Source organism: Pararge aegeria, chromosome 27 (assembly GCF_905163445.1).
Source record: "Pararge aegeria chromosome 27, ilParAegt1.1, whole genome shotgun sequence".
Taxonomy (NCBI): Eukaryota; Metazoa; Arthropoda; class Insecta; order Lepidoptera; family Nymphalidae; genus Pararge; species Pararge aegeria.
In genome coordinates, this window is record NC_053206.1 from 3,633,821 (window position 1) to 3,658,023 (window position 24,203).

Below are 24,203 nucleotides of genomic sequence, written 5' to 3' on the forward strand. Positions count from 1 at the left end.
GTAAAAAAATATACTACGACAAATAAATATACTACGACAATACACACACCGCCATCTAGCCCCAAAGTAAGTGTAGCTTGTGTTATGGGTATTAAGACGACTGATGAATATTTTTTAAGAATAATATACATAAATACATAGAATATACATATAAACACCGAGACACTGACAAACATTCATGCTCATCACACAAGTTGTGGGAATCGAAACCACGGTCTTGTACTCAGAAAGCAGGGTCGCTGCCTACTGCGCCAATCGGCCGTCAGAATGAGTTGATTCGAAGCGTTAACATGTTACATATGAGTGTCACATGTGACGCTTCGTATCAAATGTAACATATTGTACATTACATTGTATATAATCGAAACACCACCATCTAATTACTATACTGGGAAACAGTATATCCGAAGAGCGCCATCTAGTGACAAGACGGGGAAATACTGTTTCCTAGTATTGTAGCAAAAATAGTGTGTGTTAAATTTGTTTCGAAGCCTCACATGTGACATTCGAGTGTCTCTGGAACTAATAATATAGTGTGTTCAGTGAGCCTGTGGAAGTTATTTACGATTTGTATGGAATCAAAGGACCGCCATCTAGTTACTGTACTGGGAAACAGTATATCCGAAGAGCGCCACCAAGTGACAGAACGGGAAAAAATTGTTTTCTAGTATTGTAACAAGGAGAGCCCGTGTTAAATTTGACACAGAGCTTCACATGTGACATAAGAGTCTCTCTGGATCTAATAATATAGGGTGTTCAGGGTGCCTGTGGAAGTTAACTACGATTTGCATGGAAACGAAACAGCGCCATCTATTTACTATGCTGGGAAACAGTATATCCGTAGAGCATCACCTAGTGACATGACGAGGAAATACTGTTTCCCAGTATTGTTACAAAAAGAGCGAGTGTTACATTTGTTTCGAAGCCTCACATGTGACATTCGAGTGTCTCTGGAACTAATGATATAGGGTGTTCGGGTGCCTTAGGATGTTAACTAGGATTTGCATGGAAACGAAACAGCGCCATCTATTTACCATACTGGGTAAGATTATATCCCATGAGCGCTACCTAGTGGCAATACTTAAATAACAGTTTCCCAGTAATGCAACATATGTTGGTAGTTACTTATTAATTTTTTTTTCTTTAGTTACAAATTTTGTTTTATATATATTTATTTATATATGCACCACCTAAGTATTCTGTGTTTGTTTTCTTCGCCATTAATTGCCTGGAAGAAATCGCTATGAAGCGATAAAACTGCCTAATTGTATACGTTGTTTCGTTATACTTTTCTTTTTTTTATGTACTTTTTGTGGTGTGCACTAATATTGAATTCATTCATTCATGCATTGATTCATTTATTCATTGCATACAAGTGTAGAAATATTAACTAGTAATATTGTTATTTCTCTTAAATTATCCTCTTTTAATTTGTTACAGTGAAGCGAAGTTGGCAATGATGAAACTGAATAAAACAGAACCACTCAGATTTAGCATATGTTTAGCTCATAAGGTGAGACAGAGATACAAATATTTGAATTTATTGCTTCAAAAGGTTTTTTTGAAAAAAACAAAAAATATATAAAAGTTTTTTCATTGTAAAGTTTAAAATGATGTTGAAAAAGAGCAATCTGCTAAGTTTCTTGGCTACTCTTCTCGGTGGAATCTGCCTTCCGAACCGGTGGTAGAGTCACTACAAACACACTGACTTGACGTTTCACAACTGGAAATTTCTTTTTTTAAAGTTGGATCCAGATTTAGATATTCAAGTGAGTAGCAGTATTGCATCTATAATACCGAGTGAAGCAAACTCCGCATCCTTAATTTGGGGCAGAAAATATACAAAGTGCAACCGAATTACGAAATAATGTTGAAAGGCTGTATAAGTATATTTCATTAGGAATCACCCTGTATTACTTATGAGAACACTATTGAACAGGTGCTGGAAACTGTATTCTGATCTGCCCATAGTCCCAAAGTAAGCGTAGCTTGTGTTATGGGTACTATGATAACTGATGAATAATATACATAAATACTTATAATTTATAGATAAACACCCAGACACTGAAAAACATTCATGTTCATCACACGAATATTTTCCAGTTGTGAGAATCGAACCCACGGCCTTGGAAAGCCACTCAGAAAGCGGGGTCGCTGCCCACTGCGCCAATCGGCCGATAATGATGTTACTCGGGATTTAACCCGGCGCCCCGTAACTTAAGACATTGCACCGAATACCTATTTGTTAACAGAAGAACGACGCACCGCAGTCCCAGCAAAAGGAGAGAAGGTACAACAACTATGGCCAAGATTCTGGGAGTTACTCCCACCGGAACGATAACGGCAGCGTCAGCAGTCGAGATCGTCACAGCATGTGAGTACTCTAATGCAGTGGTGTGCACTTCGTAGTTGCACAAAAGCGCTGCCTACCCTTAAATTTTCATATAAATGGCAACGGAGGAGGATTTTGCCATTTTATGCCTTTTTTAACAGACTTCAAAAAGGAGGAGGTTCTCAATTCGTCGGAATCTTTTTTTTTATGTATGTTACCGGATTACTCAAAGACGCCTGAACCGATTTGAAAAATTCTTTTTTTTGCTCTGCAGGGCATACTTGCCAGGTGGTCCCATTTTAATTTTATGGAAATAGGTCGAGCTTTTATTAAAAAATCAACAATAATGTACACAAAGGAACAAATTTTTTTTTTGTTTTTTAGTTCCTGGGCGAATGTTGAAGTCGGTTTTATTTTTAAATTTAAAAATAATTTTACCCCTTTATACTTACGCTGGTCCAAATTCCTGTGCACGCCACTTTTCTATTGTAATATTTAGTACTACAATACTGCAGCGACCAGAAAAACCGGAATTGTTGGACAAACGTGTACACGTAAGTCCATCATTGCATAGTTGGGCCTCGTATGGTGCTTTTCTCAAACATTTATTCCCTTGAACCACTGACGTAATATGAATTGGACAGCGGGTAACATGCAAAATTTACGAAAAACGTTATATAAATTATATATATATTTCTTGTGTGCGTGTGTATGTCAATGAACTCCTACTAGACGGCTGGACCGATTTGAATGAATTTTTGGTAAACGTATACCAAAAATTTATTCAAATCGGTTGGCACCTTGGATGGTTTAGATTCACAAATTAGCACGACAGATAGCGTTGGGGTCCGCTAGTACATGTATAGAAATTAGATAATTTAAAATTTTTCAGTTTGAATCATATATCACCAAAGATAGCATCACGGATAATTTTTGCTTTCGACAATGTACCACCTTACGCAGCTTCGACTGGGAGAAGTTCTAAAAAAAACACCTTACGCAGCTTCGACTACGAGGAGTTCTATAAAATAACCTTACGCAGCTTCTACTGGGAGAACTTTTATAAAATCACCTTACGCAGCTTCTACTGGGAGAACTTTTATAAAATCACCTTACGCAGCTTCGACTAGGAGGAGTTCTATAAAATCAACTTACGCAGCTTCGACTACGAGGAGTTCTATAAAATCTCGTTACGCAGCTTCTACTGGGAGAACTTTTATAAAATCACCTTACGCAGCTTCGACTAGGAGGAGTTCTATAAAATCAACTTACGCAGCTTCGACTACGAGGAGTTCTATAAAATCACCTTACGCAGCTTCTACTGGGAGAACTTTTATAAAATCACCTTACGCAGCTTCGACTACGAGGAGTTCTATAAAATCAACTTACGCAGCTTCGACTACGAGGAGTTCTATAAAATCAACTTACGCAGCTTCTACTGGGAGGAGTGCTAAAAAAATTACCTTACGCAGCTTCGACCATTTCGAGCGATTGTCGAAAGAAGACTGGCGCGAAATTTATACCGTTTTTGCGTTTTAATACCCATTTAGTTCGGATGTTTTTGAGCGCTGACCCGAAGTCTATTTCATATTAGGTCAGTGATTTGAATTCATTTTGTCTAGTAGGCACAATAACTTTTTTCAATTCAATTCAATTCTTGTTTATGGCTTTTGTCTGTGCCAACTGGGCACAAGGTACTTCGCCAATGTCTTGTAGATGAAGAAGGCACGAAGGAGATTGATCGGTGAAACTAATGAAAAGTTAATTTTGAATTTGTACCAAGAAATAGTTGTTATTAGCTAGTTAGCTCTTTAACCTAAGGCAGCACAGACAACACATGCATATATATCTAACACGGATATTTTTTGTACATTATACTTTAATTTTATTACTTACTATATATTTACATAAAAATCTACAATAAGGACTGAAAACAAACATTAAAAAACATTTAACACTCAAAGGACGGGGGACTTTGGGAGGAAGAACGTCATAGAGGGGATAGGTAAGTTTGGGACAGTTAAAAATAATATGAGTTATAGTGCCCTCATCCAAGCCACACTCACAGATGGAGTTGTCCCTTATCCGGAGTTTGGCCAGATGTACAGGTGTGCTAGCATGACCAAGACGCAATCGGGAAATTGTGGATGAAGTCCAGCGATTTGTACTCCGAGAGTGACCAAACCAGGGTTGTCTTGGTATGTTTTGTTGGATGGTAGCGTAAAACTTACCCTTAACCAATTTGGAATCATTCCAAAAAATTTTCCAGGCTGTTTCCATATATGTTTTGGCAAGAGTACATAGGTCCTGCGATGAATTTTTAAAATGATCTAGAGAACCTGACTCAACAGCTGTTTTGGCACATGAGTCAGCAGTCTCGTTTCCTGGAATACCTGAGTGGCTTGGAATCCAAACCAGTAAGATGAATAGTCCTTTTTGATTGCAAGAGAGCAGAGCCTTCCGGATTTTTAAGATAATGGGAAATCGTGATTTGCTGCGAAAGGGGTTTTCTTTAATAGACATTAAACAGCTTAAAGAGTCAGTCAGAATAACCGTCTGTTGTACGTTATGGGACAGTGCAAACAGGATTGCTTCCAAAAGAGCAATGGCCTCTCCGGTAAACACAGAAGACTCGGGAGGGCATTTAAATTTTAAAACAATTCTATAAACAGGAACCCAACATGCAGCACCAACACAACCTTCTGGAGACAGCTTTGAAGCATCAGTATATATAATAAGATGATAGTAACTTTTTTTTTTTTTTTTTTTTTTTTTTTTCTCGAACAATCAATGTCGAACAACTGACATCAATAATTTTCCCGCGATAAAGTGTTAATTTGTTTTTTTTTTTTTTTTATATGAAACATTTATAGGCGAAGGTAAACCTGATTGTTGGCGTGGCAATACACGCCGTTCCTATATGTACTATTACTGTCCATACGTAGTTTTGTGTACAGTGTTGTTTACTACGTTAAACATGTGAGGATAACCTGTGTTTTACTTAAAATAATATTTCTGACGATAAAATATGTCTGACAGCGATAATCCAGGATTTGAAAGTGTGCAGCCAGCCTCCTACAAAGAAAGCAAAATCACACTACGATTGTATGCTTTATCTTTTCAGTAAACCACATCTGGCTCCTGTTGTAATCCCTTCTTTTATAAATAAAAATAATAAATAAATAAATATACTACGACAATACACACATCGCCACCTAGCCCCAAAGTAAGCATAGCTTGTGTTATGGGTACTAAGATGACTGATGAATATTTTTATGAATTATATATACATAAATACTTAGAAAATAAATATAAACACCCAGACACTGAAAAACACTTATTGCTCATCACACAAACATTTTCCAGTTGTGGGAATCGAACCCACGGCCTTGGACTCAGAAAACAGGGTCGCTGCCCACTGCGCCAGTCGGCCGTCAGTTTTATGCATATAACTTATACAAAAAGGCCTTAAAGGAGTTGAATCCATGGCCGTAAAATAAATAAAAAAAAAACAACACAAAACAATTTCGATGTTTCACATCGAAAAGGCGTCCCGTGACAGCTCACACATTTTTTTTTGACTAAAAAGCTTTCTATTTGCAAGCTAGTTCGAAATTTAAAGAACACCCATAATAAGTTGAGGTAACCATATCTCGGATAAAAAGATCGTTCCATTTTTAAATTACACGTTGAAAATGAGTTTACTAATCCAATTTTTTTGGCTCCTAAACCACGACAGATATGGAATTTGTCTTTACCCATCCCCCTAGGGATTCCATCTACGTCGTTTATTCATCGTGCAGATATGTCTGGTTTTGCGTATATCAAAGACTAACCCTATCCAAACCATTCCATTATTCCATAGAGTCCTAGATTTAACCTGCGACGAAGTTTCTGGAAAAATCACAATCCTGTTCCATCTACGTGATTCGGGGGATATTATGAAAGCGACAACCTCCCAACCCCCTTTCCAGGACCCTTGAGTGGCGGATCATTCCCCCCCCGTTGCCAACCCACGCAAATTCCCGTTATAGAACAAAATCAATACATCCATCACCTTGGTTACCGGACATGAGCAGCGGAGGCTGTGCTTCTACATAGACTCGGTCATTTCGTTCGCGGCCGCCCTACCGTGTTGACGTCTCTTCGGATACGTGCCCGGTCACCAAGTGGAGGGTGTGTATTATATTATTTACAAGCCCACGTCTTCGTCCGCGTTTGTCTTTGTTTACAAAACAGGTTTTTAAGTTTTAAGATTCATGATAAAATAATTCGGGTGTAGTTTTTAAATTTAACTTTTCCAATTACGTTTTGTTTAGGTTTTAATCTCACGTTGATATAGAAGAGTTTTTCTAAAATAAACATAGCTTTAGTTATTCTTATTACACCAGCTACCTGCCAATAAAAGTCCCGTCATAATCGGTCCAGCCATTTCAGAGATTAGGCGAAACAAACAGACGGACAAAAATTGTAAACAATGTTATTTTGGTGTATGTACATTGTACCGTATATATATTCATTGAACATGAAAATGTAAATAGTTGATATAGGAAAAAAACTGCTGAGTTTCTTGCCGGCTTCTTCTCGGTAGAATCTGCCTTCCGAAACGGTGGTAGAATCACTACACACAGACATACTTGACGTTTCAAAAATGCTTATATCAGGCCTACTTGAAATAAATAAATGAATTTTGAATTTATTTGAACATCTACTAAAAACTTTAATATTACATACAGACACTCCAATTTTATTATATGTGTATAGATTAGCTGTTATCCGCGTTCATTCGCTTTTGCTTACATGCCCCGTGGGAACAGTTTTTTTTTTTGGGATAAAAAGTAGCCTGTTCTACTCAAAAGACAAATGTATTGGTTTCTTAATTAGGGCGTGGAGGCAGGACAAACAAACATTTGTGGAAATCGAACCAACGGCCTTGGACTCGAAAAGCAAATCGCTGCCCACCGCGCCAATCGGCCGTCTAGTTAGGCGCGTTTTAATCAATTAAAAATATCATCTACTTCAACGGTGAAGGAAAACATCGTAAGGAAACCTTCATGCCTGAGAGTTCGCCATACTGTTCTCAAAGGTGTGCGGAAGCCACCAATCCGCACAGGGCCAGCGTGGCGGACTACGGCCTTAACCCCTCTTCATTGTGGGAGGAGACCCGTGCCCTGTAGTGGGGGTGCCGGGAATGGGTGCATAATATGATGATTGCGTCGTTTGTGAAAAACTAAGAATACTTATTAGTATAGGCAAAAGGCTCTCGCTTTTTTTTATTTTGCTTTCTTTTTTTTCCGATAGTATTTATTTTTATATTTTTCTTTCCATTATTTTAAAGGTTTTTATTATATTAAGACGTCATCCCCGTTGAGGGAAAATCCACCCTTTTCTAGGCTATAATTTATGCGTATAGTTTTAAATACTATAGGTAGGTACCAGTATTAAAAATGCGATGCCATGCGATTTACTATTACCCCTGCACCAATCTTGATGAAAGGTCTTTTGTATATTATGTATGCGCAGCTAACCGTCCGCCATTTGCTTATCCTTTCAAAATGGCGGCCACGCGAATTTAATTACAATCGATGTTTTTGAGTGTTTTTTTTTGAATAATGTGGCTAAAGTGCTCGTCCGCCATTTGGTTTTCTTTTCAATATGGCGGCAATGCGAATTAATTCAGTTAGAACAATCGTATTGATCGCACCACTAGTGAATTATGATCATTTTCATAAGGGCTATGCTAAACATTGGTCTAAAAATAGTGAAAGTCAAACCAAATGGCTAAGCCATATATTTAAAATTCATTTGGGCGTTAGGTGAAAAACCACTTTATCCACTGTTCATTACTTTAATGTTATACAAAAGTTCTTGTAGCAACGAAACGGGCAGTTTTCTCTGGTCTTCTTTGTAGTCGGTTAAACCGTATCGCGCGGAAATTAAATTATACACCAATATACGTACCTCCACCTCCCCCCTAGACGGGAGATTGCTCCCGCTTCGACGTCGACCCCCCCCCCCCCCCCCTTCCACACTTTGTCCGGGCGTATAAATCAATACAGCATCTAGGATACTGAGCATGAGCACTAGATTCTATCAATCGGCCTTTTCGATTCCGGCCACCATTCGAGGGTGACGTCTGCACGCCGTGGCAGCCATTATAGGTGCGTAATTTTTTTTTCTTTCGTTAAATTTTATTGAAGGATTGTATTTATTTATTTATGCTTAGCGGCAGAAATATGCAGGGCGGTAGTACTTCCCCGGACTTAAAAATCTCCTCCTTTCTTTTGTCGGTTAAAAATGTATCGCTCGGAAATTTAATTTTATACCAATTAAAGGAAAACCAGCTAATAATACGCCACCCCACACAGACGGGAGATTACTCCCGCTTCAATGTCAATACAAACAAACCCCCTTCCCCACAGTCCCGGGCGTATAAATCAATACAGCATCTTGGATGTACTGAGCATGAGCTCTAGATTTTAAATCGGCCTTTTCGATTCCGGCCAACTTTTGAGGCGGACGTCTGCGAGCAGCCATTATAGGTGCGTAATTTTATTCCCCTTAAATTCTATTGAAGGGTTGTGTTTTTTTATTTATAATCATCTCATTTGTTGGCGAGTACGTTCGAATCCGAGGCCAATTGTTGCCAGGTTTTTTTTTTTTTTGTGATGGTCAGGATGTTCGAATCCTAGTTCGGGCCAATTGTTGCTGGGTACTTTTTTTTTTCTCTTAAATTGTATTGAAGGGTTGTTTATTTATTTATGAACCGCCTTGTTTGATGATCGGGATGTTCGATTCCTAGGACGGGCCTATTTTTGTTAGATTTTTTTTTTGTTTTTTTGTCTTTTAAATTGTAATGATAGGTTCTATTTATTTATCAAATAACATTGTTTTTAGGTATTATTTGTTTTTGTTTTGTGTTTTAATTGTATTTACGGGTTCTGTTTATTTATTTAACCGCCTCGATTGTTGGTTAGCTTATCTGATTAATTGTTGCTAAGTTTTTTTTTTTTTTTTTTTTTTTAATTTAATTGAGTTATAACACGCCAGCCACGTCTGACGTCACATCGGAGCTATATTAGAATTTCTTTACGACATCGTTATTAATTCATCAACTACTTCGTTTAATGGTATTGTTGTACTTCGTATTATGGCATAGTTGATACTCAGGTCAGCCCTTGTTTTTTTAATTTAATTGAAGGTTTGTTTAAATCTTAACCGGAACCGCCACCCTCATTGGAGCTACAATTGATAAGTTTATGACATCCATACGCAGAATGAGAATACACCAAAGAAAAAAGTAGTCACAGAGATATACACATAAATCAAGAGAGTATATATAGAGTTGCGTAATTATTAGTTTTTTAATTTATAAACTGCCTCGCATTTTTGATTCTTATGCCGGACTGACTTTTGTTAGGTATTAGGTATTTACCTTAAATCGATTTTTCCTCGATCCCACTAAAATAAATAATCGATTTCTTTAAATAATTTAGCTTGAGTCTAAAAATTAAAAAAATATTTCCATAAATAAGTGAATTGAGATAAAAAGCCTATGAAGTATTATATCGGTTTTCATTAACACATAGATTAAACCAAAGCACGATATTTGAATTTCCCCCAGAAAACCCCAAAAGCAACTCGTAAAATACATTTATGTTCAATGTGAATTTATAGAATTAGCCCAGTCGAAGCTGCATAATGTGATGAGATTGCTGCAAGGAAAAATTATCAGTAATGATATGATGGAATATGATTCTAATCGTAATGTTTTTATATATTTAAATATCTATACAAGTTTATGTTACTTCGGAAAACTTTATTCGAAAATTATGTATGCCACCCGCCGTCCATTTCTTATTACGTCAGTGACCGTACATTAATATTTTGCAGTATGCGATTACCCTAGCAAGGATATAGTATCAAAAAGTATCGAAATTCCCGGGGATTACAAATAAAATGAAAAGTTTGCTTATTTTCTACTTCTACGATATATTTTGTTTGTAGTCTGAAAAGATTATGTCACAATTGACAAAAATTCCGTTTTGGAACGAACACAATTCGTGCAATCGTTTTATCTGTCAAATATCCGCCAATCATGGCATTGGTTATTATGTTCTCTAGACGCTTACAGCGCTTTATACGAATACAACAAAATTATTGTCTAACAAATCGAATTGTGCAGCGCTTAAAGAGATAAACTTGTGCTTACTTTTAAAATTTGGGTTGACCGCTACACGTTATTAGTTAGAAAAATCGTATTATTTCTATAATTTTCTGCGTATAAGTAGATTGATTAGTGACTATTGTGAGTTGATTGGTTAAAAAAGGAAAGAGTGTCGCGTTTAAATATCGTGAACTTGACGCCAGGCAAACAATGCTGCTAAATAAGTACTTTTCGTCAATGCAAACCACCATGGAGAATTCGTAAGTTGATTTTCCAAGTTGTTTCATATCAAATGAACCGTAGGCACAACTTGTGGTTTGACATTGTCTAGTCATTTACGACGTTGTAGTAATTTATATAAAGTGTTTGTGCCATTTATATAAAGGTACTTTTATGGAATCAGCATTGTAAAAGTTTGAAATGGCGGTTGTTTTTATTGCTAAACAAAAGGGTAGTAATGAAAACACGATATTAAACGCGGCTTATTTATGTTATATAATGCTGGACATGCAATTTGATCTACCAAGTCACCATTCTCAGTTTATAAACACCGAAATTTGAGTACCGTGCTAAGTTTAAAGCCGTGAATATAATCGAAAGAACCTTTAAAAATTTCACGTGGATGATGAAGCGGTGAAAACATGAGGAAACCGGCACTTCTGAGAGTTTTCCATAATAATGGTGTATACACCTATAATTGATTATTGTAATGGCACTACACAGAATTTGTAATTACACACAATTTTTTTTTTTTATGAATGTAGTTACAATTAATTGCTGGTGTGTCTTGTGAATAAATAAATAAATAATGTTCTCAAGTGCGATATCTACCAATCCACAACTGGCCAGCGCGGTAGGCTACAGCCTAGACCTCTCATTCTGACAGGAGACTCGTGTCCCGCAGGAGACTCGTGTCCCGCAGGAGACTCGTGTCCCACAGTGGTCTGGTGATGGGTTGATACTGATGAATGAATATAAATATCATCTCCTACCCTTCAACCTACCTATATCCAGAAAAAATGTGTATCCAAATGATCATGTTGACATTACATACCAAATGCCCTTTTGAACACTTACTATGTACAAAATGCTTTGTACAATATAGAAATTTCATACAAGAATTGCCATCACAAATGTACAAGTAAACTAAAACAGTTCAACTAACATGGCAGCAGGGCTTGCACGGGCGGGAGATTAAAATTATATCCCCCGATTATATCCTGTGACAAGGGATATAATTTACGTGACCACCTGTTAAATCACTGCAACATGGAATAGGAGAAGTTTACCACTGTTTATTAATACACATATGTTATTTGGATATTATTTCCACACAGAGCACTGGTGCACCTCTGAGAGTTGATAAAGCTGTGGGAGAAGATAAATTTATATCCATTCCCCAGGGATATAATTGTCTCCTGCCCATACTAGCCGTGCTGGAGACAATTATATCCCAGCGCTGTGCAGGAGACATTTTATTCCACAGGGAAAGCCCAAAAAGTTTTATCTTCTGCCACAGTTTGCGCCACTCTCAGAGCAAAGGTACTAAGAAATAATATACAAATAATGGTTCAGTGCTTTAGCAGGTACACAAGTCAATTTTATCCCTTGTCAGTGGAGATAATTGATACAAATTTTTTCTCCTGGCTATGTTTGTTGTACTGATTGGACAGCCCTTTTTACTGAAGTCATGGGAAATGTGCAGTCTGGAAGGATGGCTAGTACACAAAGAGGTTTTAGATAAAAGATTCATAGGTTCATAGGTTGGTCTTGGCTATGCAATTGTTGTTTGTTGTAATTTCACACTATTGCATAGGCTTTTTGTCCATTTTCCTACCATTTCTCTCTAAGCATGTGACCTGATTTTGATTAACTTTCCTGCAGGGGATATAATTAACATGTACATCTAAAAAACTACGGGCACATGGAATAGGAGAAGTTTTATGATATTTAGATGTATATTATTTGGATATTATTTCCATCTATGCGCCAATGGTCTGAGAGTTGATAAATCTGTAGGAGAAGATAAATTTTAACTTATTTTTCCCTGTTGAGCTAATTGTCCTATGCTAGACTTGCTGGTGCCATCTTCAACTTTTGTTTCCCTATATAGGTTGCCTGTTTCTGCAATGATACCAATTTAATGGAAAAAAAAGAAAAGGTTTAGCTAGCTACTAAACCTTTTCTTTTTTTTTCCTCAATCCTGTTTATTCAAAAAAGTATAAAAAAATTGTGGCTGCAATCTTGCAGCTGAACTTGCACCGGTTAACCTTTTTATAGTCTCAATACTGAATCCAAAAGAAATACCGCTGTAATTTCACATGTAATCACACTTGTGTCTGGAGAACTAGTTTCCTGTAGATTCAGTACGAGTCACATAATTTAATGAATTATTTTCTTTGTTGCAGGAAGCATGGGGATATCACTAATGATGGAATCAACGATCATGGGAGTATTCATGATGATAATGTAAGGCTTAACGTAATACTTTTAATTATAAATTACTAGCTGTTGCCCGCAACTTTGTCTGCGTTTGATTTTACTTTTTGGTGTGGCATTAAATTTAGTTGTAGATCTAAATCAAATTTAAGTATGTAGTATCGCTAAGCCTTAAATGAGGGGTTTGCTGCTTTCCACTGAGGAGTTCTGTCCTCTATCTCCAACCACAGTTTGGGCAAAATTAAACACATATTATAACTTCTATAGTACAAAAATAGTTATTTAAATCGGTTATAATTTGTCGGAGTTACGGTGTACGTCAAACGCTCATCCCCTCTCCGAGCTTAATGTCGGGATAAAAAGTATCATATATTACTTCTAACACTTCCAAGAATATGTGTACAAAGTTTCATGAGGATCGGTTAAGTAGTTTTTGCGTGATAGCTTAACAAACATACTTACATTGACATTTATAATATTAGTAGGGATTAGTGGGGATTTTTCCCCATCCTCTTTGTACTGGCAACTAAGGGAAGTTAACAGAGAACTGCCATCTACAACTATAAAACCGGCAAATCTACTCTTTGGGAGAGGCCTTTAATAACCCAGTGGACTGTTATGGGCTATTGGATACAAATGATTAGCATTATTAGCGTTCCGGTCAAACCTCTAGGGCAAATTGTATCTTGCTGCATATTTAACTATGTTAGAAACTAACAGTCATCAAGATTGCCAAGATACAATGTGTCTGTATGACAGTTGTTTCATAAAAAATTAACAATTTTGGTAACATCATTGCAATGTGATACAGTAAAGGCCTGTTGAATTTTACTCCTACTCTTTTTAAACATAGTATATAGGATTTGGAGAAAACTGAAGCACATAGCATTTCAATTCTCTTTGAGGCTATCTAAGCAAATATGGCAATATATCTAATTTCTTGTCACCTGCATTAAACAGTTATTTTTACTAAATATTTCAGGTGGGTTTCGAGCAAGGGTTGGATCCCGAACTGGAGATTGAGTACGAGCAGCTACAGCTGGATTATCTGAAGCTGCAGGAGGAGCAGATACAGTGCAAGCAGCGCATGCTGATCCTCAATCGCATCGGCAAGAAACCTGTAAGTTAACAACTAAGACACTGGGCGTTATCTTTGCAGTTCGAGTCCATACTGGAGTGAACTGTTTAGAAAATGCACCCACTTTTATATTGAAATACCCACTGGCAAAATGTCATGAATCAAGTATAATTTTAATCATTTCTTGAAAACTATTTATTAATTAAATATGTAAGAATTTTTTTTTTTTTTTTAGAGTTAAGTATATAATTTTTATTAATACATAACTATAACCTAAAATAAACTATTTAAAAACTAAATAAAATCTAAAACGTCCTCGAAACCACCGCAGCGAGGCACAGTTCCTAAGATGCTGGCAGCATTGCCCCTCTGGATGCCCAAACTAATTTGTTGGCCAAGGTAACTGCCCGCTCTAGGATCACCGGTAGACTCGATAACCCTTTTCGATAACTCTTTGAAAAGGAAAGAATTAATAAAGAATTTATTTACTAATTATTTTCTAATTAATTATTTATTAGTTATTATTTTAACCTCTGTAAAAATAAATCTTACATTAATTTATATCCATCTCAATCTCTCGGAAGTTTCACCTTGCCGTGTGTAATTAATTATAGGATTTGAAATACCATAGGTTATTGAAGATGGATTTTTTTTACAGAGATATTATTTACAGTAATTACAGTTGACAAATAATGATCTTGATTTAAGTTAACTTGGTCTTTTAATGTTACACTTCTGGGCGAGGGCCGTCTGGCTCACTGGAGATAAGTAGGCTTAAAAATCTATCCGAGGCAATATAAAAGAAAAACAATCAAATACCTATTTCAAGGTCAACATGGTCTACACCAATGACGCACTTTCATGGTAATGATGAAGATATATTTTTTACAGAGTGCGCAAAAGTTCGCCAACCGGTGCATTCTACCCGATGGAAGAGTAGTCGTTCGCAATTTTAATGACAGGTAATATTAACAGATAATAACTATTATTTAAGTTAAGAAATAACCTGTGACAACTGCAATAGATTCACTGCTGTGGATGCCCAAATTAATGAATCTTTCGCAATCACCGTTCCAGTCATTCACTCTATTCAAACAACTCAAATTCAAATTCATTTATTTCAAGTAGGCCTACTTTATAAGCACTTTTGAAACGTCAAGTATGCATGTTTGTGTGACTCTACCACCGGTTCGGAAAGCAGATTCTACCGAGAAGAGCCGGCAAGAAACTCAGTAGTTGCTCTTTTCCAACATCAATCATTTTGCTATCTTGCGGGAGATGAGAGCGAGGCTGGCTGCTTCCATTCTACCTTGTCATTGAGGAATTCATCAAATTTATAGTAACCTTGCTGTACTAGATGCGTTTTTTACACATTTTTTAAATGTATGCATTGGTAGGTCAAGAATTTCCTTAGGACACCTGTTCAACATACATTAATATATTATATTTCTATTTCTATTTGATAATTCATTGAAAATTAAAGAGATTGGCTGCCATGTCAGTCTCCGAACTTTGCAATCTTATCTTAAAAATTTACCTAGGGCAAAGGTAAAAATGCTCTGCCTTATCATATCCCTATAGCACTATCAAAAATATACATTAAAAAAATAAAAATGTATGTGTATTACATACATTTTTATTATATACATTTTAGGCCCACCACGGCCGGTCCTCGCGGGAGTGCCTGAAGACCAAAACCCTTCAGCAACATTAAAAACTGACTACTTCTACACGAAAAATGGTCAATCTAAAATCAAAAGCTCCATCATCACAAACAAAAATAAGCAAACCACAAAAAAACATCTATATATATCAACACTCAATACACGAACCCTCAGGACCGAAGAAAGTCTGCAAGAACTGATACTAGCAACACAAGACCTAAACTGGGATATTATAGGCATAAGTGAAATGCGAAGAATAGGGGAAACAATAGAAGAACGAGATAGATGACTTCATATTTTACCATAAAGGAGAAACCGCGGGTCAAAAAGGAGTTGGATTCTTGATTAAGAAGCACTTTAAACCTAACATAAAGGAATTCATTGTAATTTCAGAAAGGATAGCCGCAGTACTCATAAACGTACCTCACTACAAGAAAGATTGGATGATAATACAAGTCTACGCTCCCACAGAACAATCAGACCCAATGGAAATAAATAAATTCTATGATGACCTATCTGAAATTCTAAAGGGGCATCAAAATAAATATCTAGTAATGATGGGAGATTTTAATGCCCAGGTGGGAGATAGGATTAGCACAGAGGAATTTGTCTTAGGAAAATACGGTTTCGGTAAAAGAAGTAAGAACGGGCAGAAATTAATTCAGTTCTTACTAGAAAATAACCTGATACTCTTAAATAGCATATTTAAAAAAAATGTTAAGAGCAAATGGACTTGGGTATCACCTGACGGAAAATACAAAAATGAAATTGATTACATTACAAGTAACTACCGTAAGGCCTTTACTAACGTAAGTGTTATACAAAACTTAAACTTTAACACAAACCATCGGATGGTTAGAGCGGAAATAAATGTACGACAACCAAAAACGTCAAGGAAAAATTTCAGTCACCAGAAATATATTAAATTAAATAATACTAACGATGCAATCACAGAAACAAATAAATCACTACATGAGACAATCATTCAGACTTCGTACCAATCTCTAGGTGTATCAGAAAAATATAACAAGATAGAGAAAGTACTGAAAGGAATACCAATAAAGTTAAGAAGCGCTAAAACTAGTAGTCTAAGTGAAAAAACTAAGAATTTGATAAAATTAAGGAGGATTGCATTACAAGGCCAAAACAAAAAAGAAAACCTCCGCAAGGTGGCCGAAATCAGCAAAAAAATTAGAGAAAGCATGAGACGTGACAGAAAAATATGGAGGCTCGAGAGATTAGAGCACCACATAAAAAAGACAGGCGGAAGGGGAAAAGCTTTAAAAGAACTAAGAGAGACAGGAAAGGAGTGGATAGCGAAAATAAAGAAAAATAACAAAACCATAACGAAAAGGAGAGAAATATACTAGGCTGCTACAAGCTTCTACAGCGAACTTTACTCTTCAAATAACTGCTCAAGAAATGAGCCGGTACAAATAATACAAACAAACTCTGAACCAAAATTCTTATTGAGCGAAATAGTGAAAGCAATAAAAAGCCAGAAAACGGACAAAGCTCCAGGGCCGGATAAAATAAGTAATGATCTCTTAAGGGGTACGATGGATGAGGTGGCCCCAGTGCTCACCTCAGTATTTAACCAAATCCTAGCAACTGGAATAATACCCACACAATGGGGAATATCGCACATCATTTTGATCCATAAGAAAGGGGTAAAAGAGGATATAAGCAACTACAGACCCATAAGTTTAATGTCAAATGTATACAAGATTTTTTCTAAGGTCATTCTTGGTAGAATAGAGGCAAAGCTTGACGAACAGCAACCAAATGAACAGGCAGGTTTCCGCAAAAATTTTTCGACAATCGACCATATCCATACGGTTAGACAACTACTGGAAAAGTATAATGAGTATAATAAATGCTTTTATATGGGTTTTATCGATTATACGAAAGCTTTCGACAGTCTCTTCCATTGTCGCATATGGACAAGCCTAGAACAACAAGGTATAAGTAGATCATATATTAATATTATCAAAGGTATCTATACAAATAGCAAGGCACGAATACAGCTGGAAGTATTGGGAAATGAGTTCCCCATAAACAGAGGTGTCAGACAGGGTGACCCGATGTCCCCTAAATTATTCTCAGCTGTCCTAGAAAGTATTTTCCGAAACCTAAACTGGAACGAAAACGGGTTAAACGTAAATGGGCAAAGACTTCATCATCTTAGATTTGCAGATGACATAGTGCTGTTTGAAGAATCACCATCAAAACTGGGAAAGATGATACAAGAGCTGGCGATTGAAAGTAGCTATTTTGGCCTAGAAATAAACAAAAACAAAACAAAAGTTTTGACTAACGTAAGTAGCGTCTCAACACCAATCACTTTAGGAGGAGAAGTCATTTAATATGTTAAAGAATACACCTACCTGGGGCAATTAATCTCACCAGAGGATCAAACAACTAAGGAAACAAACAAAAGAATAGCCCTAGGCTGGAGAAAGTACTGGTCGCTTAAGGAAATTTTAAAAAGCAAGGAGATGAATCTAAACATGAAGAAAAAAGTCTTTAATACATGCATCCTTCCATGCATCACATATGGCTGTGAAACCTGGGCGCTAAACAAATCCCACAGAGAAAGTTTTGAGAGATGTCAGAGAGCAATGGAACGTAGCATGGTGGGTGTAAAGAGAGGAGACAAAATCCGGAGCTCCGATATTAGAGACAAAACCGGGGTAACAGACATTTTAACCAGGATGGATCAGCTCAAGTGGAGGTGGACGGGTCACATGCTACGAGACAACCAAGGAAAGTGGAGTACCCTAGTAACTCATTGGTATCCACGAGATGGACAAAGAAAAAAGGGTCGGCAACAAAGACGTTGGGAAGACGAGCTGAAACTTACAGCTGGTCCACTATGGAGAAGGGTGGCACAGGATCGTAAGCACTGGCGAGAGCTGGAGGAGGCCTTTGCCGTGAGGCACACAGAGCTAAGGGACTTTATTTAATGATAAAATGAAATGTAAAAAGTTAATGTAACTTCTCTGAAATAAAAGGCTATTTTATTTATTTTATTTTATTTTATGTGTATTAATAGACAGATAAAATCAAAAATAAAAACAAGTTACACAAGTCCATGGAGTGTGAAAATCGCTAATAAAGTCCTAAGGGTGAGATCTATTGAGTGAGACTATGAAAAAATATTCTAAATAATGTCTTTTAAAACTTGTCAGACTTAAAAATACTCGTCAAAAAAATTTTGATGTTTGCATTTATATAACCACTAGAAAGAAAATTGTATTTCTTATCGTTTGAAATCTATAGCTGCTTCGTTAGTCTAATTGTTAACATCTTTACACTAGTCTTCAGCAGTGGCCTGCACTGGGTTTCCTACCAGGGTATGCATACAGCAGGAAAATTGCATAAAATGGCAAACATTTATTTTTATTTTATATTATTTATACACTTTCTTAGACCACCACAAATAGGAAAAAAAACAATGGACACATCCAAAATAAACTTAAAAAGTAGGATACAAAGGTATCCTACTTTTTACTTTTGCAACCTTAGGATTAGGAAGACCAAGGGAATCCGATTGGTGGGGTGTATTATTAATATACATACTTTCAAACAATTACACACTAATACTTATCAAGATTACACACATAAAATACTAATAATATAAAAAATAATAAACTAATAAATACTATAACATACAATACATACTTAAATATTAGTAAGAGTCAACCACTTTGTTGCTCAAGATAATGGGCTTTAACAGCATTTTTGAATATTTCTACTGACTTGACTGTCGTATGCTTATTAGGAGTGCATTCCACAGTTAAGTAGCTTGAACAATGAATGAATGCTTATAAAACTTAGTTTTATGAAACAGCATGCTCAAAGTCAGCGTACAACAAGAAATCCTCCTCTTATACAAGCTTTATATAAATTTTAGGGTGGGCAGTGTTTTTGTTTATTTATTAAGTGCATGCTACTGGTCTTCAGATTAAAAGGTGTGTGACTCCTTATGCCAAAGATTTTGTAGCTATTGGGATTGTCTGATGAGAAATTTCCAGTACAAACCGTGTTGATGACATGTTAAGCCCTCCAGTTATTATCACTAAATTGTGATAATAAACAAATTTTCTCAGTGACATGCCCCCAAGTCCTTGGCAACCTGGGTGGCATCTCAGGCTTCGGGAACGATTTTGGATGACTAGAGCAAGAATAGTGGAGAAGTTTGACGTACAACAAGCAACATTTCCATGTAAAGGCTCAGAGCAAAGAAGAACCAGAACTATTGAATTCACATTGAAGTAGTATCAAGGGCCCAAGCTATTAGCTTTAAGGCACGGTTGGCTGAGTAATTACAGGCACATGCCTCAGGTCGATGGAAAAAGGGCGGCACTTTGTTGGACACCTTGCATGCTCTGCGAAGTGTTGCTCTGTTAATTGACGACGTTATTGCTCCTACAATGGGTTGGGGAAATCTGCTAGGTCCATCTAATGTTAAAATTAATTAAAAAAATAGTCTGTCAATGTCTACATAGTGCCTGTGTCCAGCAGCAGCAATGGCATTGGGCAGGAGACAATTATATCCACGGAATAGGATAACTTTATCTTTATTTTAAAATTTAATTAAAAAAAAATTAACCATTTCCACTCGTGGTAAAAAAATTAGACGGACATATTTTAAAAAATAGGTTAAGAATTTGGTTAATTCTTATTATAATATTAATGAATATATTTTTGACAGTTCTTAGTTAGTGTCAAAAGTTTAAAATTTTAAGTGTTATAGTAATTTCTAATATAAACTCTAAATATGTAAGAAAATTGCACGCCAGAAAGTGGCAAACTGTTGGAACTATTCCCACTTACAACAACCAAAAAAAATGTACACAGTTAACACGTTAGCTGCCACCCCGGTCACCGGTGACCGGACGCCTACCTACATCTACGCGCCATTACGGTCACCGGTGACCTCAAGGTAAACCTGTTTTTGGAACGAATTTGTGCGCCGGAGGATGCGTTTCTAATACATTTTATGTACTGAAGTGACCGGAGTGGCGCTGTAGAATACTTCATTGCCGTGGTTCCTGCCTACCTAATTTTATTTCGAAAATATTTCTAAAATGATGAACATGACAGTTTGTGATAAGTAAAAAACAACTTGTTTGTGCTTTTATCACTTATCCATAAGCTTAATTTTAGTAAAACTTAGCATAGGGATAGCTTATATGATAGAATAATATAATAGAATAATACTATTTCAATCTCAAATGTTCTACACGTACTTATGAGCTCAAATCATAAGGGTTGAAATTTTAGTTGAAGGAAAAATAAAACAACTTTAGTATGAAAATCACAGCGCATCAATTATTATATTCAAAAGTATCAATCAAAAATAACATTAAAATGTCGAATTAAAAAGCTTAACCATAACGATGAAACTTATTAAAACAAGCCAAACAAAAATATGGTTCATTTGGACATTCTTTGCAGTATGTCGCAACTTTCTTTGTTTTATTCTTGGCAATTTTATAACCGAGTATTGCAGTGTTTTTTTTGTAGCATACTGAACAGAAACGTCTTGTGTTTCTAACATTGCCCTCTCGCTTTTCCAACTGGTGCTTCAGTCGTTTCGGTCTTTCAGTATTTTCGGGGTTTTCACTATCCTTTCCTGAATCTACCAGATACTCCACTAACTGCCTTCTGTACTCTACTATACTTTCTTTAACTTTTTTATTTTCAGTGTACATAATCCATCCATTTACAACAGCTGTATTTAAAATAACTTCAATTCCTAATTTCTTGTACCATTTTACTGTTTTTCTTAATGGCGACGAATACGCAGTCATCTGGTCACTCATATCGACCGCTCCTTTTGCTTTATTGTAAGCTATTATCATTCTTGGTTTTCGAATTGTCCTGCCCTTTTTAGTAACCTTTGAGAACCCTTTTGAGTGCTTTGTCGATAGCATCAACACATCCCGTTTGTCTTTCCATTTTAGCACACATATGCCACGTTCATTTTCCATTGCAATATATTCACCTGGTTTTAATTTAGCCTCTACCACTGCTTTAGGCAAACCTTTCCTATTTTTCCTCAGGGTTCCGACCAAATGAGTATCTTTGTCAAGAAGTTGGTTTGCCAGGTCTATACTAGTATACCAATTATCTGTTGAAACTGTATGTCCCAAACTTAATATGTGGTCACATAAAGACATCACAACTTTTGTGGGTGAGGTATTTAAAACCTCGTTATTTTTACCTGCATACAATTGCAATTTGCATGTATAGCCTGGTATTGTACATAGTTTAAATAATTTCATTCCATACTTGTGTCTTTTGCTCTTATTATATTGCCTAAAGATTATACGGCCTCTGAATGGGACCTGCGTTTCATCGACACAGACATCTTCCTTAGGCCCATAGTGTTTTTCAAAGTTCTCGTTTAATTTGTCGATGAGAGGTCGTATTTTACAAATTCTATCTTTAGGATCAGCTGTTTCGTTATTTGTAAAGTGCAAATTCTGCAATAATATTTCGAATCTGTTTCGGCTCATGACAGTTGGAGGAAAAGTTTGCCTGTAAACACGGTCTGTACTCCAATAAAGACTGATTTTTGGCAACTTCACAAGACCCATGTATAATATTAAGCCAAAGAATCGTTTAAGCTCATCTTTTGTAGTTGGTTTCCACTTATGTGAACGTGACGAAGGCTTTACACTTCTTTCTCGTTGTTCTGCATACAAATTAGTCTGAACTGCGATTTCTTCGAAGATGTTATCTGGTACCATCAGGCTGAAATATTCTCCTTGGGCAGCATTCCGCAGTTGACTGGCATATGGTTCCTTCATTCCTTTAAAATAATAGAAAATTATGTATATATTTCATTTAACTGCAATGATGTTAGCCGAAAATTATTACTAACAAATGAATAAATTCTAATAAAAAAGAACAACTTTCTTAGCAGTCAAGTTTCTCTCACAACTAAGACGATATATCAATACGTTGGCTAGAGCGTTTTGATTTGTATACAAAAATTGCGCAGCTCGGCAAAGGTTTTATTGTTACTTCTGTTTTTTTAAAGTTGGTTAAAAATTAATGGTTGGTTAAAAACAATTACCTGTTGGCTCTGTAAAGGCGATAACAGATGGTTGGTGCCCCTTTGGTTCAACCCATTTTTGTGATGTACTTCCACTCAAACTAGGTATGTTTTCTGTAACTAACTTTTTCACGGGATCGCATTCTGTCTCGGAATCACTTGTAATAAAAATACGTCTGCGCTTTCTCGGAACATGAATAATCTCTTCGCTATCTGTATCTTGACTTTCGCTCAAATCACAATCCCGTCTTATCTTTTCAAAAATACTAGCTTCAAGTAAATCGATGTCACGTAAATCTTCTTGGGTAATATTAAAATCTTCCAAATCTAAAGTTTCAATATCCATGATTCATAAACGTTCAGCGTTACGAAAAAACGAAACAAAACTGAAAATATAACCGTGCGCGCTCCTCCAGTGTTGGCGTACGACTGCGGGGAGCGGGTGACCGGGGTTGCGGTCACTCCGGCGCCTTCGTAACGGTTTTTCATATTTTCGGTTCACAGCGCCATGCAGGTCACCGGTGACCTCGTCAGGTTTTTTGAAAATATTTTGAAAACTATCGAACCGATTTCACTTTAAATTAGATAAATTTTCATATCTTAACAATCCGCGCCAAATTTCATCAAAAACTTTTTATGTAAAAAAAAATTTTTCTTCTATGGCAGCCAACGTGTTAAGGCAATAAAATTTATTCTATTTTATTCTATTATTCTATCTTCTCTCACAGCTTTATTAACTCTCAGAGGAAGAGAGGAAATAATATATGTGTAATAACAAAAGGGGGTAAACTTCTCCTATTCCATGTTCCCGTGCTTTGACAGGTGGACAACTTAATTATATCCTGTGCCAGGGGATATAATTTTTGTCACCTGCCTGTGCTAGCCCTGCAATGGAATAATAAAATGCTTAGAATGATGATGTTAAAATCGGTAACTCTGATGATCAAAAATTATTATCTTTTACAGATCTGCCGATCAACCGGATAGCATTTTCAATTCTGCTGCTGGAGATTCGGTGAGTTTAATTTTTTTTTTACATACATTTTCTAACAGTTATCCCACAGTATGTCTTCTAATATAAATGTATATATAAATTTCGGGTTATTTATAATATAAATTTTGGTGGAGTTTATATTCTAAATTTGATATTATGAAAATTAAGCTTAATTTGCTATAGCCCGCGAAAAGCAGGAGAATCTGTATGGTGTAATATATAATTTTTTTAGTCCTTATATTCCACACCAAACAGATCTTCGGCAATGTACCCTCTACGCACGTTTCGTTTCGAAACCCTCAGGAGATGTTGACTTTACAATAAACAATTGCTAAGACAAGTCTTTAATTAATTGTAAAGTCAACATCTACTATATCGTAGATTCCCGCAAAGTAACGCCTGCTTTTATCCAATATTCTCAATTTGAATATTTTTTTAAACTGAATTTCATTTCTCACTC

General features: G+C 36.3%; 3 protein-coding genes across 7 annotated transcripts in view; 2 read left to right on the top strand and 1 right to left on the bottom strand.

Moving 5' to 3' along the window:
- LOC120635687 overlaps positions 1 to 24,203 on the top strand; it is a 73,488-nt gene that overhangs the window by 6,110 nt on the left and 43,175 nt on the right. For 4 of the 5 annotated variants that reach the window (XM_039906795.1, XM_039906796.1, XM_039906792.1 and 1 more), the window contains exons 4-9: positions 1,441 to 1,513; positions 2,253 to 2,374; positions 12,908 to 12,968; positions 13,921 to 14,058; positions 14,908 to 14,978; positions 23,716 to 23,764. In XM_039906795.1, coding sequence (XP_039762729.1) covers positions 1,441 to 1,513; positions 2,253 to 2,374; positions 12,908 to 12,968; positions 13,921 to 14,058; positions 14,908 to 14,978; positions 23,716 to 23,764 — 514 coding nt within the window. Of the gene's footprint in view, positions 1 to 1,440; positions 1,514 to 2,252; positions 2,375 to 10,502; positions 10,760 to 12,907; positions 12,969 to 13,920; positions 14,059 to 14,907; positions 14,979 to 23,715; positions 23,765 to 24,203 lie in introns of those variants that run through there. The other variant, XM_039906794.1, reaches the window with a different exon arrangement.
- On the top strand, positions 15,874 to 18,665 carry LOC120635692 (craniofacial development protein 2-like). The gene has a single exon (XM_039906800.1). The coding sequence runs from the start codon at positions 16,124 to 16,126 to the stop codon at positions 17,048 to 17,050; it is 927 nt and encodes a 308-aa protein (XP_039762734.1). The 5' UTR covers positions 15,874 to 16,123; the 3' UTR covers positions 17,051 to 18,665.
- LOC120635688 (piggyBac transposable element-derived protein 4-like) lies at positions 20,547 to 23,423 on the bottom strand. The gene is made up of 2 exons (XM_039906797.1): positions 22,771 to 23,423; positions 20,547 to 22,503 (listed from the first exon to the last, which is right to left on the bottom strand). The coding sequence occupies exons 1-2, from the start codon at positions 23,093 to 23,095 to the stop codon at positions 21,074 to 21,076; spliced, it is 1,755 nt and encodes a 584-aa protein (XP_039762731.1). The 5' UTR covers positions 23,096 to 23,423; the 3' UTR covers positions 20,547 to 21,073.